General features: G+C 35.6%; 2 protein-coding genes across 3 annotated transcripts in view; one reads left to right on the top strand and one right to left on the bottom strand.

The window, feature by feature from the left end:
- The window catches only part of LOC149799646 (serine/threonine-protein kinase TBK1-like), a 167,544-nt gene extending 148,787 nt beyond the window's left edge, over positions 1–18,757 (bottom strand). Inside the window, exon 1 of one of the 2 annotated variants that reach the window (XM_089958989.1) lies at positions 18,704–18,757. The gene's annotated coding sequence lies outside the window, so the exon portion shown is untranslated. Of the gene's footprint in view, positions 1–3,044; positions 3,399–18,703 lie in introns of those variants that run through there. The other variant, XM_089958990.1, reaches the window with a different exon arrangement.
- Positions 9,478–15,564, top strand: LOC149799647 (uncharacterized). The gene is made up of 2 exons (XM_089958986.1): positions 9,478–9,666; positions 14,039–15,564. Exons 1-2 carry the CDS (start codon positions 9,661–9,663, stop codon positions 15,413–15,415), a joined length of 1,383 nt encoding a protein of 460 aa, XP_089815112.1. The 5' UTR covers positions 9,478–9,660; the 3' UTR covers positions 15,416–15,564.
- Positions 18,758–20,237: the final 1,480 nt, after the last annotated feature.

Raw genomic sequence — 20,237 nt, 5'->3', positions numbered from 1 at the left:
TGGGTCGAATATTTGTATGCTGTGTTACGCTCTATTTTTTGGTGAATTTTCTGATTGAGTCATTCTTATTATGATTCATTTTTATTATAAATACACACACACACACACACACACACACACACAAACTTGATACTAAAGTTTTAAGTACGATCTGTGTGATACAACTCCTCCTAGACGCATAAGGCAAAAATCTCCGTCTGTCTAAAACATCACCTCAGATTTTCGAGTGTTTGAAATTTATATAAAGACTGCGGTATTTGCCTGCATAATAGCAAATCCAGTCAGGTCCGGTTCATTTACTGGGGATTTAATTTGGAGTACTGAAAACAGTAAGTCACAAATAGTTAGGTGTTTGGAAACGTACTTCCAATTACCATCAAGGAGACGGAACACGCATTGCAAATTATATAAAAAATAACAATCAATACATGTTTCCAATAAGCAAAGTATATGAATGTTTTTATTGCAAAAGACTCCATATAGGGTCTTGCTGTCAATCAGGCAGTAAACGAATCTAAACGATTGAGGCGGCAAAAGTACATATATTTAGAATTACATTTCAAATCAGAAAGAACATATCCAGAACACACTCCAAGTGGTCAACGGTTCTACTACTCACTTTAGTCAAAGACTTTACTGATCTCAATGAAACAGCATTCCTTAGCTTTATGCAGAACTCAATAGTCAATCAAGCTCGTTTACTGTCTCACGCGCTATTTCTAGCCCGTGCAACGTTTAAGCGAACCATTGGAATTACGTTTACATACAGTAGGATCATACAGGCAATCACTAAGATTAATGAGAGTAAATACACACATATGTCATGTATTTCTACACAGTACAAGAAAAAAACCATACCGTCAGTTACTGATTAGCAAGTATTACTCATCGCCCAGAAAATGAACACGTCAGATACAACAATGTTGGGCGGCATTTCACTCTTTGTTTTAAAACCAAATTATCTCATACTAGAAGCATTGTGAACCCGCTTCAAACAAACTTATACGGCAGACAATGAACTATTTTTGTAAATGATATCACGTCTCTTTCGCTTCCTGTGCGTGCACGTAGAAACATTAAACTGGTACCATGGCCTCCAATGATGTTATGCACACAAGGCCAGGCACACACCGTCGAATGTAATCAGATCACAGCTATTACTTCCAGTTCTGCACCCAAAATATTGTCCCAGTCTATTTTTAGAGCATTTTTCCTCTCTCATTTTGGTTGTGATACAAGAGTTAGATTTAGGCATTCTGGGTTAATTGTTCATTCTTTAGAGTTGGAGCGTTATAGTGCTGCTGTGTGTGCGTATTTCGGCGACTGTGCACAGTGAGTAACGAGGCAGTGATGCTGATCCAAAAGTGAAATCTGTGATCCATTGCACCTTGCTTCGTTTACAGTCCATCCTGCCAAAGAAATGCCGGATAACCTATGACAAGAACTTCACCGTTAATTCATCTTTAAAGGTGTTTTAGATAAGCATATGATTCATCATTAAAGGTGTTTTAGATTAACATATAATTTATTTTAATTTGGACACACTGATAAATTCAGTACTGAGATACAAATGTAAAGACTATATAAGAAAGATAATTGTGACCCGAGTCTGAATGGCCGATACCAGTGAAAAAATTCACTAGGGTGGAAGTAATAAAAATGCGTTGGTAATAAAGAACTAGCATTAAATTGGTTATTTCCAGGCATGTTGCCACCGGCATTTTCGCTGTATTAGTCACAAGCATGTTATTAAAAGAAGTGCTTTGTGTTTGTTTAGAGTATCACCATGTATTACTGTTATTTTCAGCCATATTGTGCGAGTTCATCTTCCTATTATTATTATTATTATTATCAGTGTTGTACAGACTGGATAGGGCGATGCCTGGGACTAATCCAGTTTCGTGCTAGATGAATGCCTTACGTCAAGAGTTGAATCCCGGGGAAATGTAACCTTTCTATAAATGACAAACCCGCATTTATTTTCAAGATGTGCGCATTGCATTTTTGGATACCATCCATGCTTGGATCAACATTTACGCGTAGTTACCGTGTTATTATTAACGCACAGTCTGAAATTTAATTTTTAGTATGTCCAGTATATAGAGCTTAAAGGTGACTTCCAAACATTGGCTAAATACAGTCGTCCACAGAGAACGAATAGCTTAAAGGTGACTTCCAAACATTGGCTAAATACAGTCGTCCACAGAGAACGAATAGATTAAAGGTGACTTTCAAACATTGGCTAAATACAGTCGTCTGCATAGAACGAATAACTTAAAGGTGACTTCCGAACATTGGCTAAATACAGTTGTCCGCAGAGAACGAATAGCTTAAAGGTGACTTTCAAACATTGGCTAAATACAGTCGTCCGCAGAGAACGAGTAGCTTTACGTATTGTCACTGCAATAAGATAAATGATTCAGCAAAGTAAAGATAAGTCAGCTGGTAATTAGCTATGTGTATCTGGGTTACACTTCTTCAAAACTGTAGGTTACAGCAATACACCAGGTATCAGCTGACTTGTCTGGCGATAAACTTGATCCTAAGCATGTGTATGTACAGTTTCCTCTATTTTATGTTTGTTTGCTATGGTTGTTTCTGGCGGGGTTTTTTTGGCGGGGTTTTTCTGGCGGTTTTTTTTTTTGCAACTGATTTAATATTATTCTTGACCAGTTCCTGTATCTGAACAAGTCTGATGTTTTCTGAAGTGCTAAAAGTGGAGAACCTCGTAATTATTCTTATATGTAGAAACTATACCTGAGTTCGAATCTACGTACAGTACGAATTAAAAACCATGTAACCTGTGTGATAGTATTATTTGTATTAAATATTAATTCTGCCTAGTATTATCAAGCATTCTCCTGTAGAATCCAGGTATGGAATTTTCCGTTCTGGTTGGTGTACATTTGTAATTTCTGTATATTTGTAATTTCTATCTCTGTCTTTGCCTCTGTATGTATATATAGCAAAACCATCACGTTTTATCAAACTTATCAAATAATTTAATTATCAAAGTTATAAATGAAAATGTGAGAGGAACTTACAGTATTATCAAGTGAATCCAAAATAATCCTGATAAAGTTATATGAAAGTCCACAATAATGAAAAGCTCTGTATACATTTCAAGACCGGAAATGTACTCGTCAGCCAGGAATAGTGACGTTGTCAAAATGGCGTTGTCCTGAACTCCTTTGGATAATTCACAACAGTTCCAGAATAAAAGTCCAAAGAATGAGCCCTTTCTATTTCCATTGAACAATCTTGGCAAACGTTTTTCATCTCAAATAATATCTAAGTACAGCATAAAACACGTCTGCAGACTTGATGTTTATTTCTCACGTTATATACACCTTCTTTTACGACTATATTTCACAACATATCCCCAACATGACAGATCATATTACAGTATAATGTTTCAAAATACGTATTTATGTGACATAACTCATTCAGTAAGGAGTAACTTAACTGTTCTAGAACAGTCCTAATTGATCTGACCAATGGGAAAAAGGCCAATCTCACAAACATGTCTACCAATAACTCTATTATTAGCAATTGTCAAGGCTTATGTAAGCATCTATTTATATAACCTATGTAATTTTATGCTCATTATATTCCAAAAATAGACCCTAGTCGCGTAGGCAAACTCTAACTAAAGATAATCTGTACAATTTACAACCATGAATAAAAATTACAAAAATTAGATAAAATCAGGTTCTAGGAATTATAATAATTACAGCTAGATTTTATCATCCCGTGTATATCCGCCTGGAAGTGTACAGTGTTCCTGGAAAGCAACAGGAAAATAAATATTGCCAACAGAGGTCGACAGAAAGAAAATTTAGTCTCAGCAGGGTCTAATCTACCGGAAGATATCAACACTGAAAGGACAGTTTATTTGAATGTCAATGACAGGGCATAACAGCCGCATTTATTTCCCTTTGTCAACCCGATTTAAGAAAAATTTGTATAGTACAATCTGAAATAGTATCGGATCTTAGGAAATAATTTGCAAAATATTCTGGATGAGTAGACCCCGCCGAACCTACATCTTCTGCCTGTTGGTCATCTCTTGTAATATTTATTTTTCGTCTGCTGCCCGGCGAATGCCGTCGATGACTGCATACTTTGAAGTTCACCTGTTCTCGGTTTGTCGCTAAAGATGAAAAACTTTATTTTGCGTGTGATAATTTAAACAACGGGTTTTCAGAGTGGAGATGTATTAGAGCTGGTGTGCCCCATAAATTAGTTTTAGGTACCTTACTTTTCTTCATATACAAAAATGACATTGTATAGGATATATAATCCAATATAAGTTTATTTGTAGATAATACAAGTCTATTTCCAAAGTCACTGCCAAGAATTAATGAAATGCATAAACACAAATTCCAACTGAACAGGAAATCTTTAGAAAGTATATTTGCGTCATTTATATTACCCATTCCGAAATATGGTAATGTGGTTTGGACAGCTACCCATTACTCGAGAAAAGATAACTCGAAAATATACAAAATGAGGCACCCAGAATTGTGAACAATTTCGATAAGAGCTGATATATGCCATATTTGAACAATGAGCTTCTACGTTGATATTGAATGATATTGTTGGAATTTCTCAGGTTATAAGGCACCGTGTATTGTGAACGGGATGGGGAGTAAACCGGTTCTATAATCTGAAACCTGTTTGTTGATAATTTTACAAAATTAAGCTGCAGAATATTTTTTCTCTCTCTGCGAGAGTAGGCCATCCAGTTATTTTTATTTAAAAAGTGCTCCTCTGATGGCAAATTTAGCAGTCCAGAAACTATTTCATTTTGTAATATTTATGTTTTTCTGAGTTAAAACTGGAACAGCGTATTTTAGATGCATATTACCGAATTGGGCGAATGTACGTTGAATAAATTTTATTCAAGTTATGTTTTGAGAATACATATTTAAACTTCCTCGGTGGTCCATTTCGCACAGATACATAATGAATTATAGATTCAATATGATTACCCCAAGAGCCATTGGATAATACATTAATTCACAGATGTCAATATCATGAAACAAATCGAATCTTCCTACCCGAAAATTCAAGCTCCTTCTTGGTGTAAATGGATGCACTCTGTTTTGTATATATAACAGTTAACAAGCCAGAGATTTGCCCAATCCGATAATTTTTGAAGATCATCCTTTGATACATTTTGAGTGAAAAGTAGATCAGATGATATAGATTATAAAGAAGAATCATTTTCAAATAATCTAAGCAGTGATTTTAATCTTTCAGCTATATCATTACTGTATATAAGCAAAAGAAAGGCACCTAATACTGATCCCTGAGTTACTCCTGCGGTGAGTTGTCTAAGGTTTGAGAACATATTTCCAACCATCGCGAATTGAGTCCTATTAGCTAAATAATCGGCTATCCATGTTAGCAGATTTCCATTAATTCCGTAGCTTTTCAGTTTATGAATTAATTGTCTATGCCAGACTCTATCAAATGTTTTGTATATGTCACGGAACATAATGCATTCAATTTCACTTCGGTCGATGGCATTGCAAATATTATGATAGCTATCCATGCGCATATAGCCGATCGACCGTTTCCCTTTCTTATATTTTAAGAGGTCCTTGCAGTTTGTTTGTTTTACTCTCTGTGTTGGACCCGTTATTAGGTTTTTGTCGTAGTTTTGTTCATTGAAAGACTCCTCTTCAGACCTTTGAATTGTTTCAACGTTGGAGCAAATTCTGCATGTCCCCATAGCTTGACTGTAAGTGACGACATGCATGTTATCCTCTGGATTACAGCTGGATCATGGAAGATATTAGTGTTCATCAGTTGTTTGGAGTAGGTAATTGTGTGAAGTTAGTTTTCTACAAATTTGATTGCTGTATCCAAAAATTGATTGTTGTTTTGAAGGCTTAAATTAAGTGTGTCACACGATTCCATGGCCGATCAGTGCTTTTGGATGAATTTATGTACTATTGGGTGCATGCAAAAATGACTGTCCCTGTCTCACGATTTTTGACCGCGTTTGACGTCGATTTCCGTTCAGTGTTGCACATCCGCGTAATTGTCACATTCGTACGAATGTGTGTGTTTTTCCTATAGAATAACGATGGGAAATACCTCGATCTTACTAACAGTGACTGGTGTTTTTTATCAGGTGACTTATTACTGATTATAGTGCAGACACACTGGGAAAAAAACTGTCTGATTTCCATTATCGCTTGAGTATTCTTTCACACTAAAAGATAAACGTTAATTTCTGCATCTTAAAACGTGTTGCGGTAGAAGAGAGTGCCTCACAAACAGAATGTTTTGCACTGATTGACGTAGCTATAGGTACATATTAGGTATAACAGTTTCGAGTAGGAAAAAAACGTTGTTGCCGTTGTTGTTATTATTATTATTATTATTATTTTCTTCTGCTGATGATGATTCTTCTTCACGGTATTATTTTTAAAAGGAAAATCAGTTTAAGATTCAAAATTAAATCGAGGAATATATCATGATTTATCTGTCTCGTTTATTTTAAGGATAAAGGAGGACTTTAGTTTTGGAACTCGTTGCGCAAGATTTTTTTCAATACACAAATCGGACGGTATGAATCGTACTTGAACGGTGAAACGCGTTTAAATGACATTTCAAAGAGAATATTTAAGTGCAGACCTCACTTTTATAATCTATATCAAGGTGAGACGTTTGTCAGTGAGAATTTTGCCTTTTTAATGTTGCATCTGTATTCACAATACTCCATTTTGACTTCAACCCTAATGTGTCGTTGGAAAAATAATCCTTCCTTATGTATCTTTGTTGGTTAGGAAACTCGACAAACCCTCGTGTCTATGTAAATCTCTGACCTTTTGGTGGAATTTTCCTATCTTACACTGATCTAGTGGTGAAATTATCTTATCCTATACTCTGATTGAAAAGGGAATTTTCCTATCCTACATTCTGACCCTGTAGTGGAATTTTCCTATCCTACACTTTGACCCTGTAGTGGAATTTTCCTATCCTACACTTTGACCCTGTAGTGGAAATTTCCTATCCTACACTTTGATAGACTATGGAATTTTCCTATCCTACACTTTGATAGACTATGGAATTTTCCTATCCTACACTTTGATAGACTATGGAATTTTCCTATCATACATTCTGACCTAATGGCTGAATTTTCCCATCCTACACACTGACCCTGTAGTGGAATTTTCCCATCCTACACTTTGATAGACTATGGAATTTTCCTATCCTACACTTTGATAGACTATGGAATTTTCCTATCCTACACTTTGATAGACTATGGAATTTTCCTATCGTACATTCTGACCTAATGGCTGAATTTTCCCATCCTACACTCTGACCCTGTAGTGGAATTTTCCCATCCTACACACTGACCCTGTAGTGGAATTTTCCTATTCTACACTCTGACCCTGTAGTGGAATTTCCCTATCCTACACTTTGATAGACTATGGAATTTTCCTATCGTACACTCTGACCCTGTAGTGGAATTTTCCTATCCTACACTTTGATAGACTATGGAATTTTCCTATCGTACACTCTGACCTTTGTTATGTATATCCATACTGTGTGCTGAATTTTTATCCGTGTGTGAGGCTCGGAGTTTTTTTCCCTACCTGGCTTTTGTCATGCTTGCAAGTAGAAAACAAGATGTTTTCTTGAATTTGAGTTTCAAGGAATGACGTTGTTTACTAGTTAGTGGACGTTTTCATTAGAAATCCATTACGGTGTAGGTCAAGTGAAATTTGTGTATAATGAGGACTGATAGACAAATAATTAATTCCATTTAATTGATCAGTCGGTGGAATCATTTACAGTTGTGTTCAGATATGGAATTACATATTGACATTTTGGACTAAAACACAACTTTGGGATTATTGAGAACTGATTCAAAGACATTCTAGATTGTAGCATTCTGGTACATCGTGATATTCAAGACTATTGGAATTCATTCGGAATATTCTAAAGTTTTGGACAGTAGAATTATTTGGAATTTAATTCACAATACTGTAAATGTCTCCTCAAATTTCACTTTGTAGTTTATAAAAATAGATTATTTGCTGATTTTACTAAACTTGCTGGTTTCGCTTCTTTCTGTTACATTGTTTAAGATCTAGAAACGTAACACCCTGTAGTGGGATTTTCCTATCCCACACTCTGACCCAATGGTGACGTTTTCCTATCATACACTCTGACCCATTGTTGAAGTTTTGTTCATACTATTTCAATGAAATTATTCGTTTATTTAATGATGTTAATCAGATTCACCACTTTGGAACTGTTTAGTTTATGGGTTGGATTTGGTGAGTTAAGTTCAAAATTGAAAAATAAGTCGATAATTATAATAATAAGAATAATAATACAACCATCATCTGTCACCAATCAATCAATTATCTATGGTTGGTGGAGAGGGAACATATGCAAACTCTCAACGATAAGAAGCCGTAAGGATTTCGGAGATAAAGTTTTCATTAATATTTTATGAAAATCAGGGGAAATATATATAAATAAATTGTTGTTTATTAAGGACCGTTGACACATACAGTTGTTGTTAATCACAAACTATTAAGTAAAATAAGTTTTTCAACGTTTTGGTGGTTTTCTAGTATTATTTGAACAAAAACTACAATTTGAAATCTTCATTCATAGAAACTGGCGTCAGTCGCAACTCTCCCATTAAATGTCGATATAAATTGGAAAATAGCTGCATTTCCTGTATGCTTGTCATATTTTGTAATTAATGTTAATTTTCATTACTTTTTTGAAAATAAATCTCTATATAACGGAGACAGGTTCAGAGGGCACTCTCTGATATTCTTCAAATATAAATCTTTGCATATATGAGTGTCATGTATAAAGAGGACGGTTGATTTTTGTGAATACAATGCATTTGGTTTGTTCAAAATATTCCTGCTGAAAGCCTACAAGTTAACTTTTTGTTAAGTTAATCGCCTATAGTGTTTCTTTTCTAATTTTCTAATACTGGTAGTACACTTTAATCAACATCGACGGACTTCATATGATAAATTCACAGCTGTAAGACAGAAAACATTTTCATTTGGCTATTTATCGGGAATGAATTTAGAACGTTATTTCTGGGGTGCTTGTAAACACACACACACACACACACACACACACACACACACGTGTGCGTGAGCTGTTGCACAAGGCGATTGAAAGGAACAAGATTCTCCATGTAAGGGATACCTGTTGTTAGATAATTTCTTCTCAGTGTCCACCGAATATCTCTGAATATAAACAGGTTTCTGCGTACTGTCGTACACAATTGATTACGAAGAAACTTGAAGGCTTGACTGATAAGACTGGAAATTTGGTATTACATATTCTGTTTACGAAACATTAGAAGCACGATGAACCAAATATATGATGGTTCCTTGACCTTTATTAGTGTACAGAAAAATACTGCGTAGAAGGATTGGGGAGTGTTTTTGTTGTTGTCTTAGTAAACAGGCCACAATCGCGTGTTGTTGCCTTGTAACTAGGACAAAATCATGCCTGAAGGATGTGAACATACATCTGACACTGATTCTGCAGAAGATATAAATGCATGGCCTTGTTAACGCAAAAGCGAAATTTGCCAGAACACTTCAGTGACCTACGTGCCACTTCTAACAAGCAGCGATACCTGTAATCGACAATATGAAGGTAAACTACATGTAATGATGTTTATTAATATTGCATACAATGAGGGCACTTAAACCTAGGTTTTAGTATGCAATGGGGGCACTGTAACCCGGATTTTAAGCGTGCTATTTGATTCTCCTCTGATCCTAGCACGCTTACCATATAATACTCATAGTGAAAGTGTATGAGCTCATTTGATATTTGGAGGTCATCCCTGTATGGATAATACCTGAAATGTATGCTGATAGCTATACTTAGCTGCCATTAGGACCATCTCCTCCATTTGCAAAAACAAGGATAGACCTAGAAGTCACGAATGCGCCTAACTTTTCTTTTATTCGTAACTTATCCGTCAGTTTTACGATCAATACAATTGCAAATAATTTCCGGCGATTTTTGTTCCTGCAAATTTTGGACACCGTAATAGACATGAAGCATATTTATATTTTTCAAAAATAGCCGAGTTAGTCCGAATGTATAGGGATTGTGAGGAGTGTGACTGCTACCACGGATACACTGCGACTCTTATAGTTCGAGGAAAAATCCTTAAAACGAAATTATTAAAGCTATGCAGTATAGTGGGTAAATGACACGCGATGCATCCACCAAATTAAATTTATGCAAAAGTGTTCAGCATTAAGGAACCGACAAATTTAGAAAATTTGAACAAATTTAGGCTGCCTTTTAACGTCGTTCGAAGTCATTATTGATTGATTGATAAAGATTCGTTTTATCTTTTCGTCGGCAACAAAGCAAATTGCGTTTATAACGTGTCATTGTCTGAATCTGCCGCTAGGCTGTACAGTTTAAGGTCGGATCTTCGTAAATCGTCGTTTTTATATGCGCCTTCAATCTATACGATGCGTACGAACCGACGTCATTTAACAAGTGGGTATTTTAACCATAAAAATAACCATAAAAATCAGATAGACTAAATATAAACTATTTAGGCATATTTTGCATAAAAATATATCTGACTATAAAAATATATTTAACTTAGATCAAGCTTCAGCGTGTAATTTTCTTCCTTTTCCAGAGGGGAGAGAGATTGGGGTCCAGAATTTTAAAAATGATTTACCTTAGAGCACAAGAGTTTGTCCAAACAATTAAAACTATAAAACTATAACGATTTGTTAATACGCTATTTTGTAGAACAATCATTTTAATATGAAGTGAAACATGTCATGACTTAACTTAAAATTTCATCTTTATGCAAAGGAAATTTAAAGACCCCACCCTCTAAAATAAATGGATCATGCATACTGCTTTATGACATTATCTGTAGCAGCGATATAAATCGAACAATCGAAACGCCTTCGGTCATTTCTGTCACATGTTCGAAAAATACCTGGGATGTAAATATAAGTTAACTGAGATAAATCTGCTATGTACTTATGTAAACAGTATTGTATACAGAAAACGGTTAGTAAGCAACACGGAAAATCAAGAAGGGAAATAAGTAAGAAATTAATAATTATCGTAAATGTAAGACTCCAGGCATATCGCCTATTCCTTATGTAAGGTCAGTAGCCAGTACTGAAAGTAAAATTTATAAGTAACTATCTTAAATTTTGTTTCTATTGATTTGTTGATATTCAGTATGTTCAGTGTTATGTGCAACGTGGACACGATTCATTCTTTTTGTTCTTTTAAATTTGTCTCTCGTCAGCTATAGTTACCATTTCCACCTCGTATAAGCAGTTGCCGTATCGGAGACGCATTGAACACTTACGGGAAGGAACATAACACATATGAAACTTCATTTACGATGCTTCTGTGGAGAAAACGCAATGGCAGTGGAAGGTTTTCATTAAAAGTTATAAAAAAACAAGCACTGCTGAGTGGATATGCAGAACACCAAAACAAATAAAACAAACGAAATAAATTTTTATAATTTTTGTTTGGTTGCTTATACATTTTTCAAAACTGAGCGAAGTCAGTTGAAAACTTTATGCTCTCCATACCTGTATAGGGTTTAACGGCATATGAAAATAACGTTCGGATTTTTCTTCTGACAATGCTGGCATATTGTGACAAAAGTTACAAAAAGTGAATTCATTTAAAGCAGTCATTCAATATGTTCACTAATATGGAGTTTGATCGTTATATGCGGTCTAAAGAGCACAGGAAGTGTGACACAGTTGTCAGCTAAAATTTGTAGGCAACGCAAAGTAAAAGTTCCATTAGGTAACCATTGTTATATGACTTCGTAACGAAAAAAACATGAATGTTCGCTGATAACTGCAACACATTTTTATTGCTCGTGGGAACGCAGATGACTAGTATCCTCTTTTCTAAGTGAAAGTACAGAATCTCTACATTTTTCCGCATGATACATCACGGCGATGTGAAGCTACCAACCCACTCACAACATCGAGGTCACTCCTATCGATCATTCCTCGAATGCAATCGGAACCTCCTCTATATTTTCCATTATATACTAGATAGAAAAAAACCTCGGATGAAAATATTGGATATTTTGAACTGCCCTCAAGCCTGCTCTGGTTACCTCGGTTATTTTCGAAACAAGGATTGACCGACAAGTTACGAATGCATGGAACTATATTTTTTTCCATTAACAATATCTCAGGCAATCCAAATGTAGAACTAGTGGTATGAATATACTGGGGTTTCTTTCTTTACGGAACATTTTCTGACGATGGAAATGTATGATTTGTCTGTAAATTACTACGTAAATTTGCATCCGAGAGATATTATTTTCTCACAGAAAAGCCGAACACGCTTAAGTTGCTGATAACTAATTACTGGCCCGCTCCGGTGGCCTAAGTGGTTAGAGCGTTCGACTCCTATGGAGAAGGTCGCGAGTTCGAACCCCGGCCGATTCATATTAAAAATGCTTGGAGCTCAGTATTAAGAGATTAGTGTTAGGAATGAACGGCCTCGTGATTTTTAAAGCTACCTTAAAAATAAAAAAAAATACAAACACAAACACAAACACACTAATTACTGCGGTTTCTAAATGAAAAGAAACATCAACTAGTCTAAATAGAAATGACGAACGTGTCGTGCGAACTAACCAGTCATGGGAAACTTAATTTCCGAGTTACCGGTCATCGAGCAGTTTTGACAGTCAGCAGAGATCACACCAGTCTGCTGATGAAGTCCTTAGCGTAAGGACGAAAGCTTCAAGTTAGCTTTCTCTATTTTTTGTGTATATAATTGAAAGGTTAAATACATTGTCCAATATGAATATTACTATACATTTAAGTTTTCACCAAAGTTTACCGGTCTAACGTTGGCTTGCCAATTTCCGCTTAGTACAATGGAAGCATGAAAGGAATTTACATACCTATCCTTAGTAAGATAACACAACTGTCACAACGCTAAAATTTGGTGGTAAAAATGCCACCTGGACAAAACAGTAATCCTTGATTATCGTTTTGCTAGTTATACTTTATTACAATATAAATATTTTTATATATAAAATATTTAGGAGAAAACCTGCAACATGAGGTCTAAGACATGATAAGTTAGCGCGTTGACAAACGTCACAGTACTAAGGATGTACTAATGTGGTGCGTAAGAGCCGCCACAATTTAATCTGGTTCACGAAACCTTATACTTTATGTGATTTCTATTTGCGGTTGTGAGCAAAATGTAAGATGCAATCCAATTTTCTCATAATCTATTCCAAGAGGGCTATGGACAAATGTATATTTCACCAAGTGGTTAAAAAATACTACAACACCGGTATAGCATATGTCATATGCTGTGAGAAAGCATGTAGATTCTTTCGTTGTGTACATTTACGATTGGTGGGACAATTGTGACTAATATGAGTGAGATGAAACTTTATGGCTAAAACATTGTATTTATGATAAGCTTTCAATGACAGCTGTAACGAATCAACACGTTTATGTATTTAGTTGATTTGATTTTTTTTATTCATTAATTATGTTACTGAATTTGTGCTAAAATATCCATCTGAATTCGTCGTTTCGGCCGGCCGACTCAACAGTTTTTCGGCCATACCAGAAAACAAGATGTGTCCACACAAATATATTTAGTCCAAATTCAAGAACCCATACATATGAATTTGCAAATGAAGAGACCATCATGTGGAAAAAGGATGAATAAATTTACATTCTGACAACCGTGTTTTAATATGCAACACAAACTGCCGATTTTATTTTTTTCAAAAATCATTTCATTTGTTGTTTACATCATTAAGTAAATAATACCCATAATTTATAATACCAAATGTTTGGGAATGAAGGAATATCAGGGTAAAATAAAATTCCTCCTTCCTATTCTCTTATAAAACCGAATAGCCAGTCACTGAAGCAAAAAATTAATAATAGTTCAAGACGTAAATACTTTGCATTAACTGTTTTCGTATAAGGCACACTATTTACATCTCTTTTATTTTTAGGTTCTGCTCTCTGCACTTTTCTCATGTCTTGTGCTACCAACCATGGGATTTCAAATGGATGACAGTTCAGAATCTTGCTTGCCTGAATGCCAGTGCTCATCTCAGTCTATTGATTGCCGAGATGGCAACCTCTCAACCGTTCCTTCCGACCAACTGCGTGCCATTACACTGCCACTAAGCTATCTGAATCTTCGTCGTAACAGAATATCTCGGCTACCAAATAATGTTTTTAATGGGATATTCTCTCCGATGTCTTATTTGGACCTGTCTGACAATCCAATACAAATTATTGAAGAACATGCTTTTGCTGGGTGTGAAAATCTTGAACGATTGGTTTTAATAAATACTGGTTTGTCGCAACTCCCAAATGCGTTTAAAGAATTCAGAAATTTGAAGTTTTTGTCACTTGAAAAAAATAGACTATCACACCTGGATGAAAGTGTAATGTCAAGCTTAGGGTTTTCTTTGACCGGACTTATACTGAATAATAACAAATTTCAAAAATGGCCAGAAGTAATAAGGTATTTACAACTGTTACAGCATCTATACTTGGAGAATAACCCCTTACATTCCGTTCCAAACGGAAGTTTTCACACCCTTCGACATAGCTTAGAAAATCTATACATTGGAAATACAGCACTTAGATGTCTACCAGATGCTATGAGAGAGCTGACAGCATTGGCCTACCTATCGGTCAGCAATAATCCCTTGGGTGATTTGGGATTTCCAGAAGGTATTTTTGAATCAATGAAGGACTCTCTTATATCCATTGATATGGATAATGTATCTATTACAACAATACCAAATGCCATCAAGAATTTACGAAAACTGGAAAGGCTTAATTTGGGAAACAACGCTATCCTGTTCATTTCTGAAAGAGACCTAAATAAGTTGACGAATTTGAAAACTCTAATGCTCAATGCCTGCGGTTTGCGCAGAATACCATCTGTTGTAACAATGTTGCCGAGTCTCAGCTACATGGTTCTAGATGATAATCCAATTGTGACTCTGGAAACACGTGATCTAATTGGGATGACAAATTTAGCTGACTTACGTATGGATAACACATCACTTCGATATGTTTCACCCTCAGCCTTCCATGCAACTCCAAACCTACAGCAAATCAGAATGAGAAATAATCATCTGCAAGAAATACCAATTGCGCTTCGTGCTATTATATTAGATCATTTTTTTTCTGGATTCACTGGCATCTATGAATTTGAAAACAACCCAATCCAGTGTTCGTGTGAAATGAAGTGGATAAAAGAATGGATTGGTAGAAGAGCTACGGTGACAAGTGTTCCATTAAAAGGGAACTGTGTTAACTATATGATGAGTATCGAAAACTTCATCCTGACTGAACTGGCTGCATGTTAAAATATGAGCCACCAGTGAAATGAAATTTCTTAAAATTGTATAGCCATCTTTGTTCTTATGAAACTTAAGATTAACAAAAAATGAAGATCTTATAATTTTCTGTATTGGGGATAGTCGTGCACATCAGTTATAAAAAATGTACTAAACTATTATGTTTTCATTTATTAGAAAAAATGGTTGAAACGACATGGTGTTAGTAAACATGGTTGCACAGAAAGCACTTGATATAGACACATTTGGATTGAATATGAAAAACATCTTGAACATCGTATTTAATTCATCATTCAACGTAAAAGTAGCACACGTAAAAGGCTTCTCAAGGGTCGGCGGTTATTTCCGGGCATTTCCCGGGTTCTTCCTCCACCATTAATACTGGCCGCCATGTATAGCCTTTCTTGTGCTGAAAAATGGTGTTAAACCCTACAACAACAACAACAACAAAGCACACGTAAACAAAACATTTCAATATAAATAGCTCCATTGTATGAACTTTCTGAAAAACGCCCTCATCTTCTGTAAAATGTGAATTCGCTCTTTTGGGTGATTTTGTTCTTTCGCACGTTCACAGCAAATTTGATCTTTGCATGTTTTTTAAAAACAATTTTTTATAATAAAACATTCTTTCTGCCTTCGTTTCTTTTGGAAAAAGTAATAGAAATATATCTCGTTCATTTTGCTAAGTTACATTTTTTCATTTGCTTTGTTCTTACAGATTTTGTGAGGCAATTTATCAGAGAAGTTTAGTTTGTCCATTACAAGCTCCAAGTATTGAGAAATAATTTGTACATGTTCATCTTGCCACTTTTGTACTTGTTGCTTCAGAAAATTTTGACTGTTGTGATTCAAAACTAAAACGATCTTATAGCTAAGATGTTTTAAACAATTGAACTGAACATAAGTTGTATTCGTAGACAATATTTATCATATCATCTGGCAACTGTAATCATCTGGCCATCGGGCAGATGACATGTAAAGTTCACCCCAAAAAGTAATAATATCTATCTATCAACTGATCTTCATGATGACAAACATATTTTTTAATTAAAATGCGTCTTAGATTAGTATTTGTTGATAGTTGGCAATTATACAAAGCCTTGAAAATGGCTTGTCTACAAACCATTGATTAACGCAAGTCTCAGGTCGATCATTTAACTGTTTTGCGCTTATAGTTGGAGTACGGCAACATATCTCATGAAGAGAATTTACCCTGTGGAAAGGAAATGTCTCCTAACTTTGAAAGTAATAATATTGCTACGAGCTTCGTCTTTTTCGTATATAAATAAATGTTTCCGACGAGTGTTATCTATCCAACATATTAATAAATTCTTCCGACGAGAACTTATATATTAATAAATGCTGAAATATCGATTTCGTTCACGAACTTTAAAACCTATAATCTTTTCAAAACCTGACATTCTGGCCAAGCCAAGCTGATGTGGTTTGATTTGAGTCTGAGGTATACATTATTCCTTAAAATGACCTATATTCCACCTAGCTGAAATAGATGCTGTACAAACGCTATTAATACATATATATTTTAACTCGATATAACGTCTGTGTATGCAGGCACAGTCCCAATAGCTAGACAGTACAAAACAAAACAGAACCAGATTCCGACATTACTTAAGTTATTGTTTAATCATTTAATCTACTCTTGCGAAAAACGGACTTTCCAACACACGTGATGTGATTGAAGCAAGCCTCGTTTACGTCTTTCTGTCTTTACCAAGGACAGGGGTTGGAGGAGAGAGATTCTATTTCAGGACTATCTGACTCAAAAGAGGTACATTTCGTCTGTAGAAACAACGCTCTGCCTAATTTCTGTCTGAGCATTCTCATCATATGAGTGGATTTTCCCTTATGTCATATCAATATACAGTGTTTGTTACGTTTACCATATTTTCCTGTGTAAATTAAAGAAAGGTAGGTTTGTTTCCAAGCACGAAACATCAGTTGGACACATTAAATGAGCTCCACGTGCTTTATGTCACTCTTGTTTAATTCTTATGTCTATGAGGTATAATTTTCACGCTATACAGAGCCATGCAAATACAGAAATAGGTTAAAATCTATTAAGAGTTGTGACAAAAAGTATTAGTACTTATCAAAATTAGATCTGTAAGAACTTTAAACTTCAACTTTTTTCTCATTTACAACTTGATATTGAACGTTTGGGAACATGGACCCATCTTTCCCATGTTCAGTGTCATAGAACTTTGGGGGAACTTGGACCCTTTTATTCAGTGTTATGAGACTTGGACATCTCATGATCGATGCTATGGAACATTCTCTTATTGTAGGAGTGTTTATTGTCCCCCCAAAAAAGCATGAACATTAAAGTGCATGTAGTGTTTGAGGAAAAAACTGAAATTGATGTAATTTTAGCTGGATGATAAGAGGATATAGGAGACCAGCAGGAGACAATCGGCAGAACCAACTGTGATATATGAGGCAGCTTTTGAGGAAAGGTGACCTTTGTAAAAGGGACTTTGGACTGTAATATGAAAGCAGGTTGTCAACTTGGATGTACAAATGATAAAATTAGAAATGATGTCAAACAAAAACTGCACTGCAAAACAACAGGATGAAATAGATATTTATCTTGTCATTACAAAACGCCGATGCCGTCCATTACACAGTAGAAAGTGGTTTAGGATAGCACTGCTTTCTCATATCAGATTGCCTGGGAGCGCGACTCTCTCTCTCTCTCTGTTTTAAGGTGATATTAGTTAAGGGCAAGAGCATGTATTAAAATAATATTTTAAATGTTCCAAATCTAAGTGTATGGGAAGACTATTTTGGGGAAGACTATACTACATATGTACTGGGATTTTCAATTACACTGGACATGAAAGTACTCCATGTACAATTCAACAAACCGATTTCTTTTATTTAGGGTCATACTAATCGTGTATATGATTTAGGTAAAGTGTGTGTGATTTCGTCAAAATATCTTGCATGAACATATTTAAATTGTATGATCCTGACTGCAAATGTAAACTGTATGAAAAGTTATGCAATTAGGTCATAAAACAGCTGACACAAATGGCGTTCACTTCACTGATTTCTGTCTCTTTAAGACATCAGAATATAAGACTATATATGTAACATATCAAAGGATCTTATGAATTCATTGTCAGATATTGTCCAAATTAATTAGAAGAAACACGAATGCAAACAAAGAGAATGATCTTTATCAAATTTTCTATGACATTACGAAGAAATGGCAACTTATAAAACTTAGGTCGATTACTGGGGCAAATGTCTCAAAACAAAATGATGACTTACCTTGGTAAAAGATCAGCTCTTCGCCCAGTATTAAAATCGAAAAGAACAAAGAAAATGGAAAAACCGCCAAACTATTTTTAGAAATTACCTCATTACCACTATAGCCCAGACAGACCGGCTATGTGGGCTCCGATGTGAATTTATTTCGTGGTTTTACTTCCCTGATATTTGGACCTATAAATACCGGATCCTAATAGTATAGTGAGGCTGTATAGCCTCAATGGAAAACCCAGTCAAAAAGGTCGTGGGGCTGTATAGCCTCAAGGGAAATTTAACATGGGGAATATTGGGGTTGTATAGTGTCAAGGGAAAGTGGTGTTGTTGTATAGGGATAACAGAAATGGAACAGAGCGGGAAAACACCTAGAACACTTGGCGAGACATAGACATATATAACACATACAATATACAGACATAGATGGATGAACATTAATCTATCACACAAACAACTATACCGCTGACTAAAAAAAATTTCGACAAGAAAGCAAATCTTTTCGAGGCATATGAGTGGCCCTGAAAAGGACATTTGGTCTTTATGTTAACATCATTCCGTTAACATAGAGGACATCGCATAGGTCATCTTCTCTTCCTCAAACTTCTTCTGACTTCTCGACCGTAGATGAGGACTCTCTTCAAACAGCATTGTCTCTCCACCTAAATTCTTCTTTTCCAAACGCCCGTATCGGTGATCTAGATGATTGTCCTTGATGACTTGATATACATGGGTAAGTCCGTACGGAACAGCATCGACGATACGAGAGTAGATGATTCAACATTAGTCCACATCATGTGACGAGAACACGTGAAGGAATAAAATGAACCGCGATTATTTATAGTGGAAGAGCTGATCGAAACGGACTGAGTTTTTTCACCAATGCAAACAAGCTTTACAAAATTCAGTCACAGTGCGGGGTCTGTCGTCCACTCCGAAGAGAGATGGCTGTGACGTCACATCCCATTTATAGATGTGCTAGCGTCTGTGCTCAATGAATCCATGCGACAGAGTTCTCAAACATGACGGAACCTAAGAAGACGATGAATTGGGGTGCACCGGCCGTGGAGAAGAGAAGCGATGGCATAGCAGCGGCAACCAAAGTGAACACAGTCTTACTTTCAGAAGAGACCGATTTTATTTGGGATTTAGTCGATTTTCTTTCTTCTTCGCAAGAATTTGTTCCCATACCAGTACCTTCGCCACCTTCTCTTTCTTTACCACAAATGAAGGATTATAAAGAGAAGCAGAAAGAAGAATTTCTTATGTTACGTGTTTAGGCTCGAATAAATGGCAACACAAGAAGGAGTGAAAACAATAAGCTTTGAAAAATATAACAAAATAATTTATTTACCTGGAACATTACTATAAAAACGGAAAAAATAAGAACTTACCATTTTAACAATCAAATCCAAAAATAATCCAAGAATAATCCACGAATAAAATTTTAAAAGTCCTAATATTTAAATGTTCTAATGATTTCAAGTTCGAGTCCCGACGAAGAACCCAAGATGGAAGGCGATGTTGTATGCTGTATCCTGTT

The sequence above is a fragment of the Sinohyriopsis cumingii genome, chromosome 5 (genome assembly GCF_028554795.1).
Source record: "Sinohyriopsis cumingii isolate HCF-2022 chromosome 5, ASM2855479v2, whole genome shotgun sequence".
Taxonomy (NCBI): domain Eukaryota; kingdom Metazoa; phylum Mollusca; class Bivalvia; order Unionida; family Unionidae; genus Sinohyriopsis; species Sinohyriopsis cumingii.
This window is presented reverse-complemented; position numbering and strand designations above follow the sequence as displayed.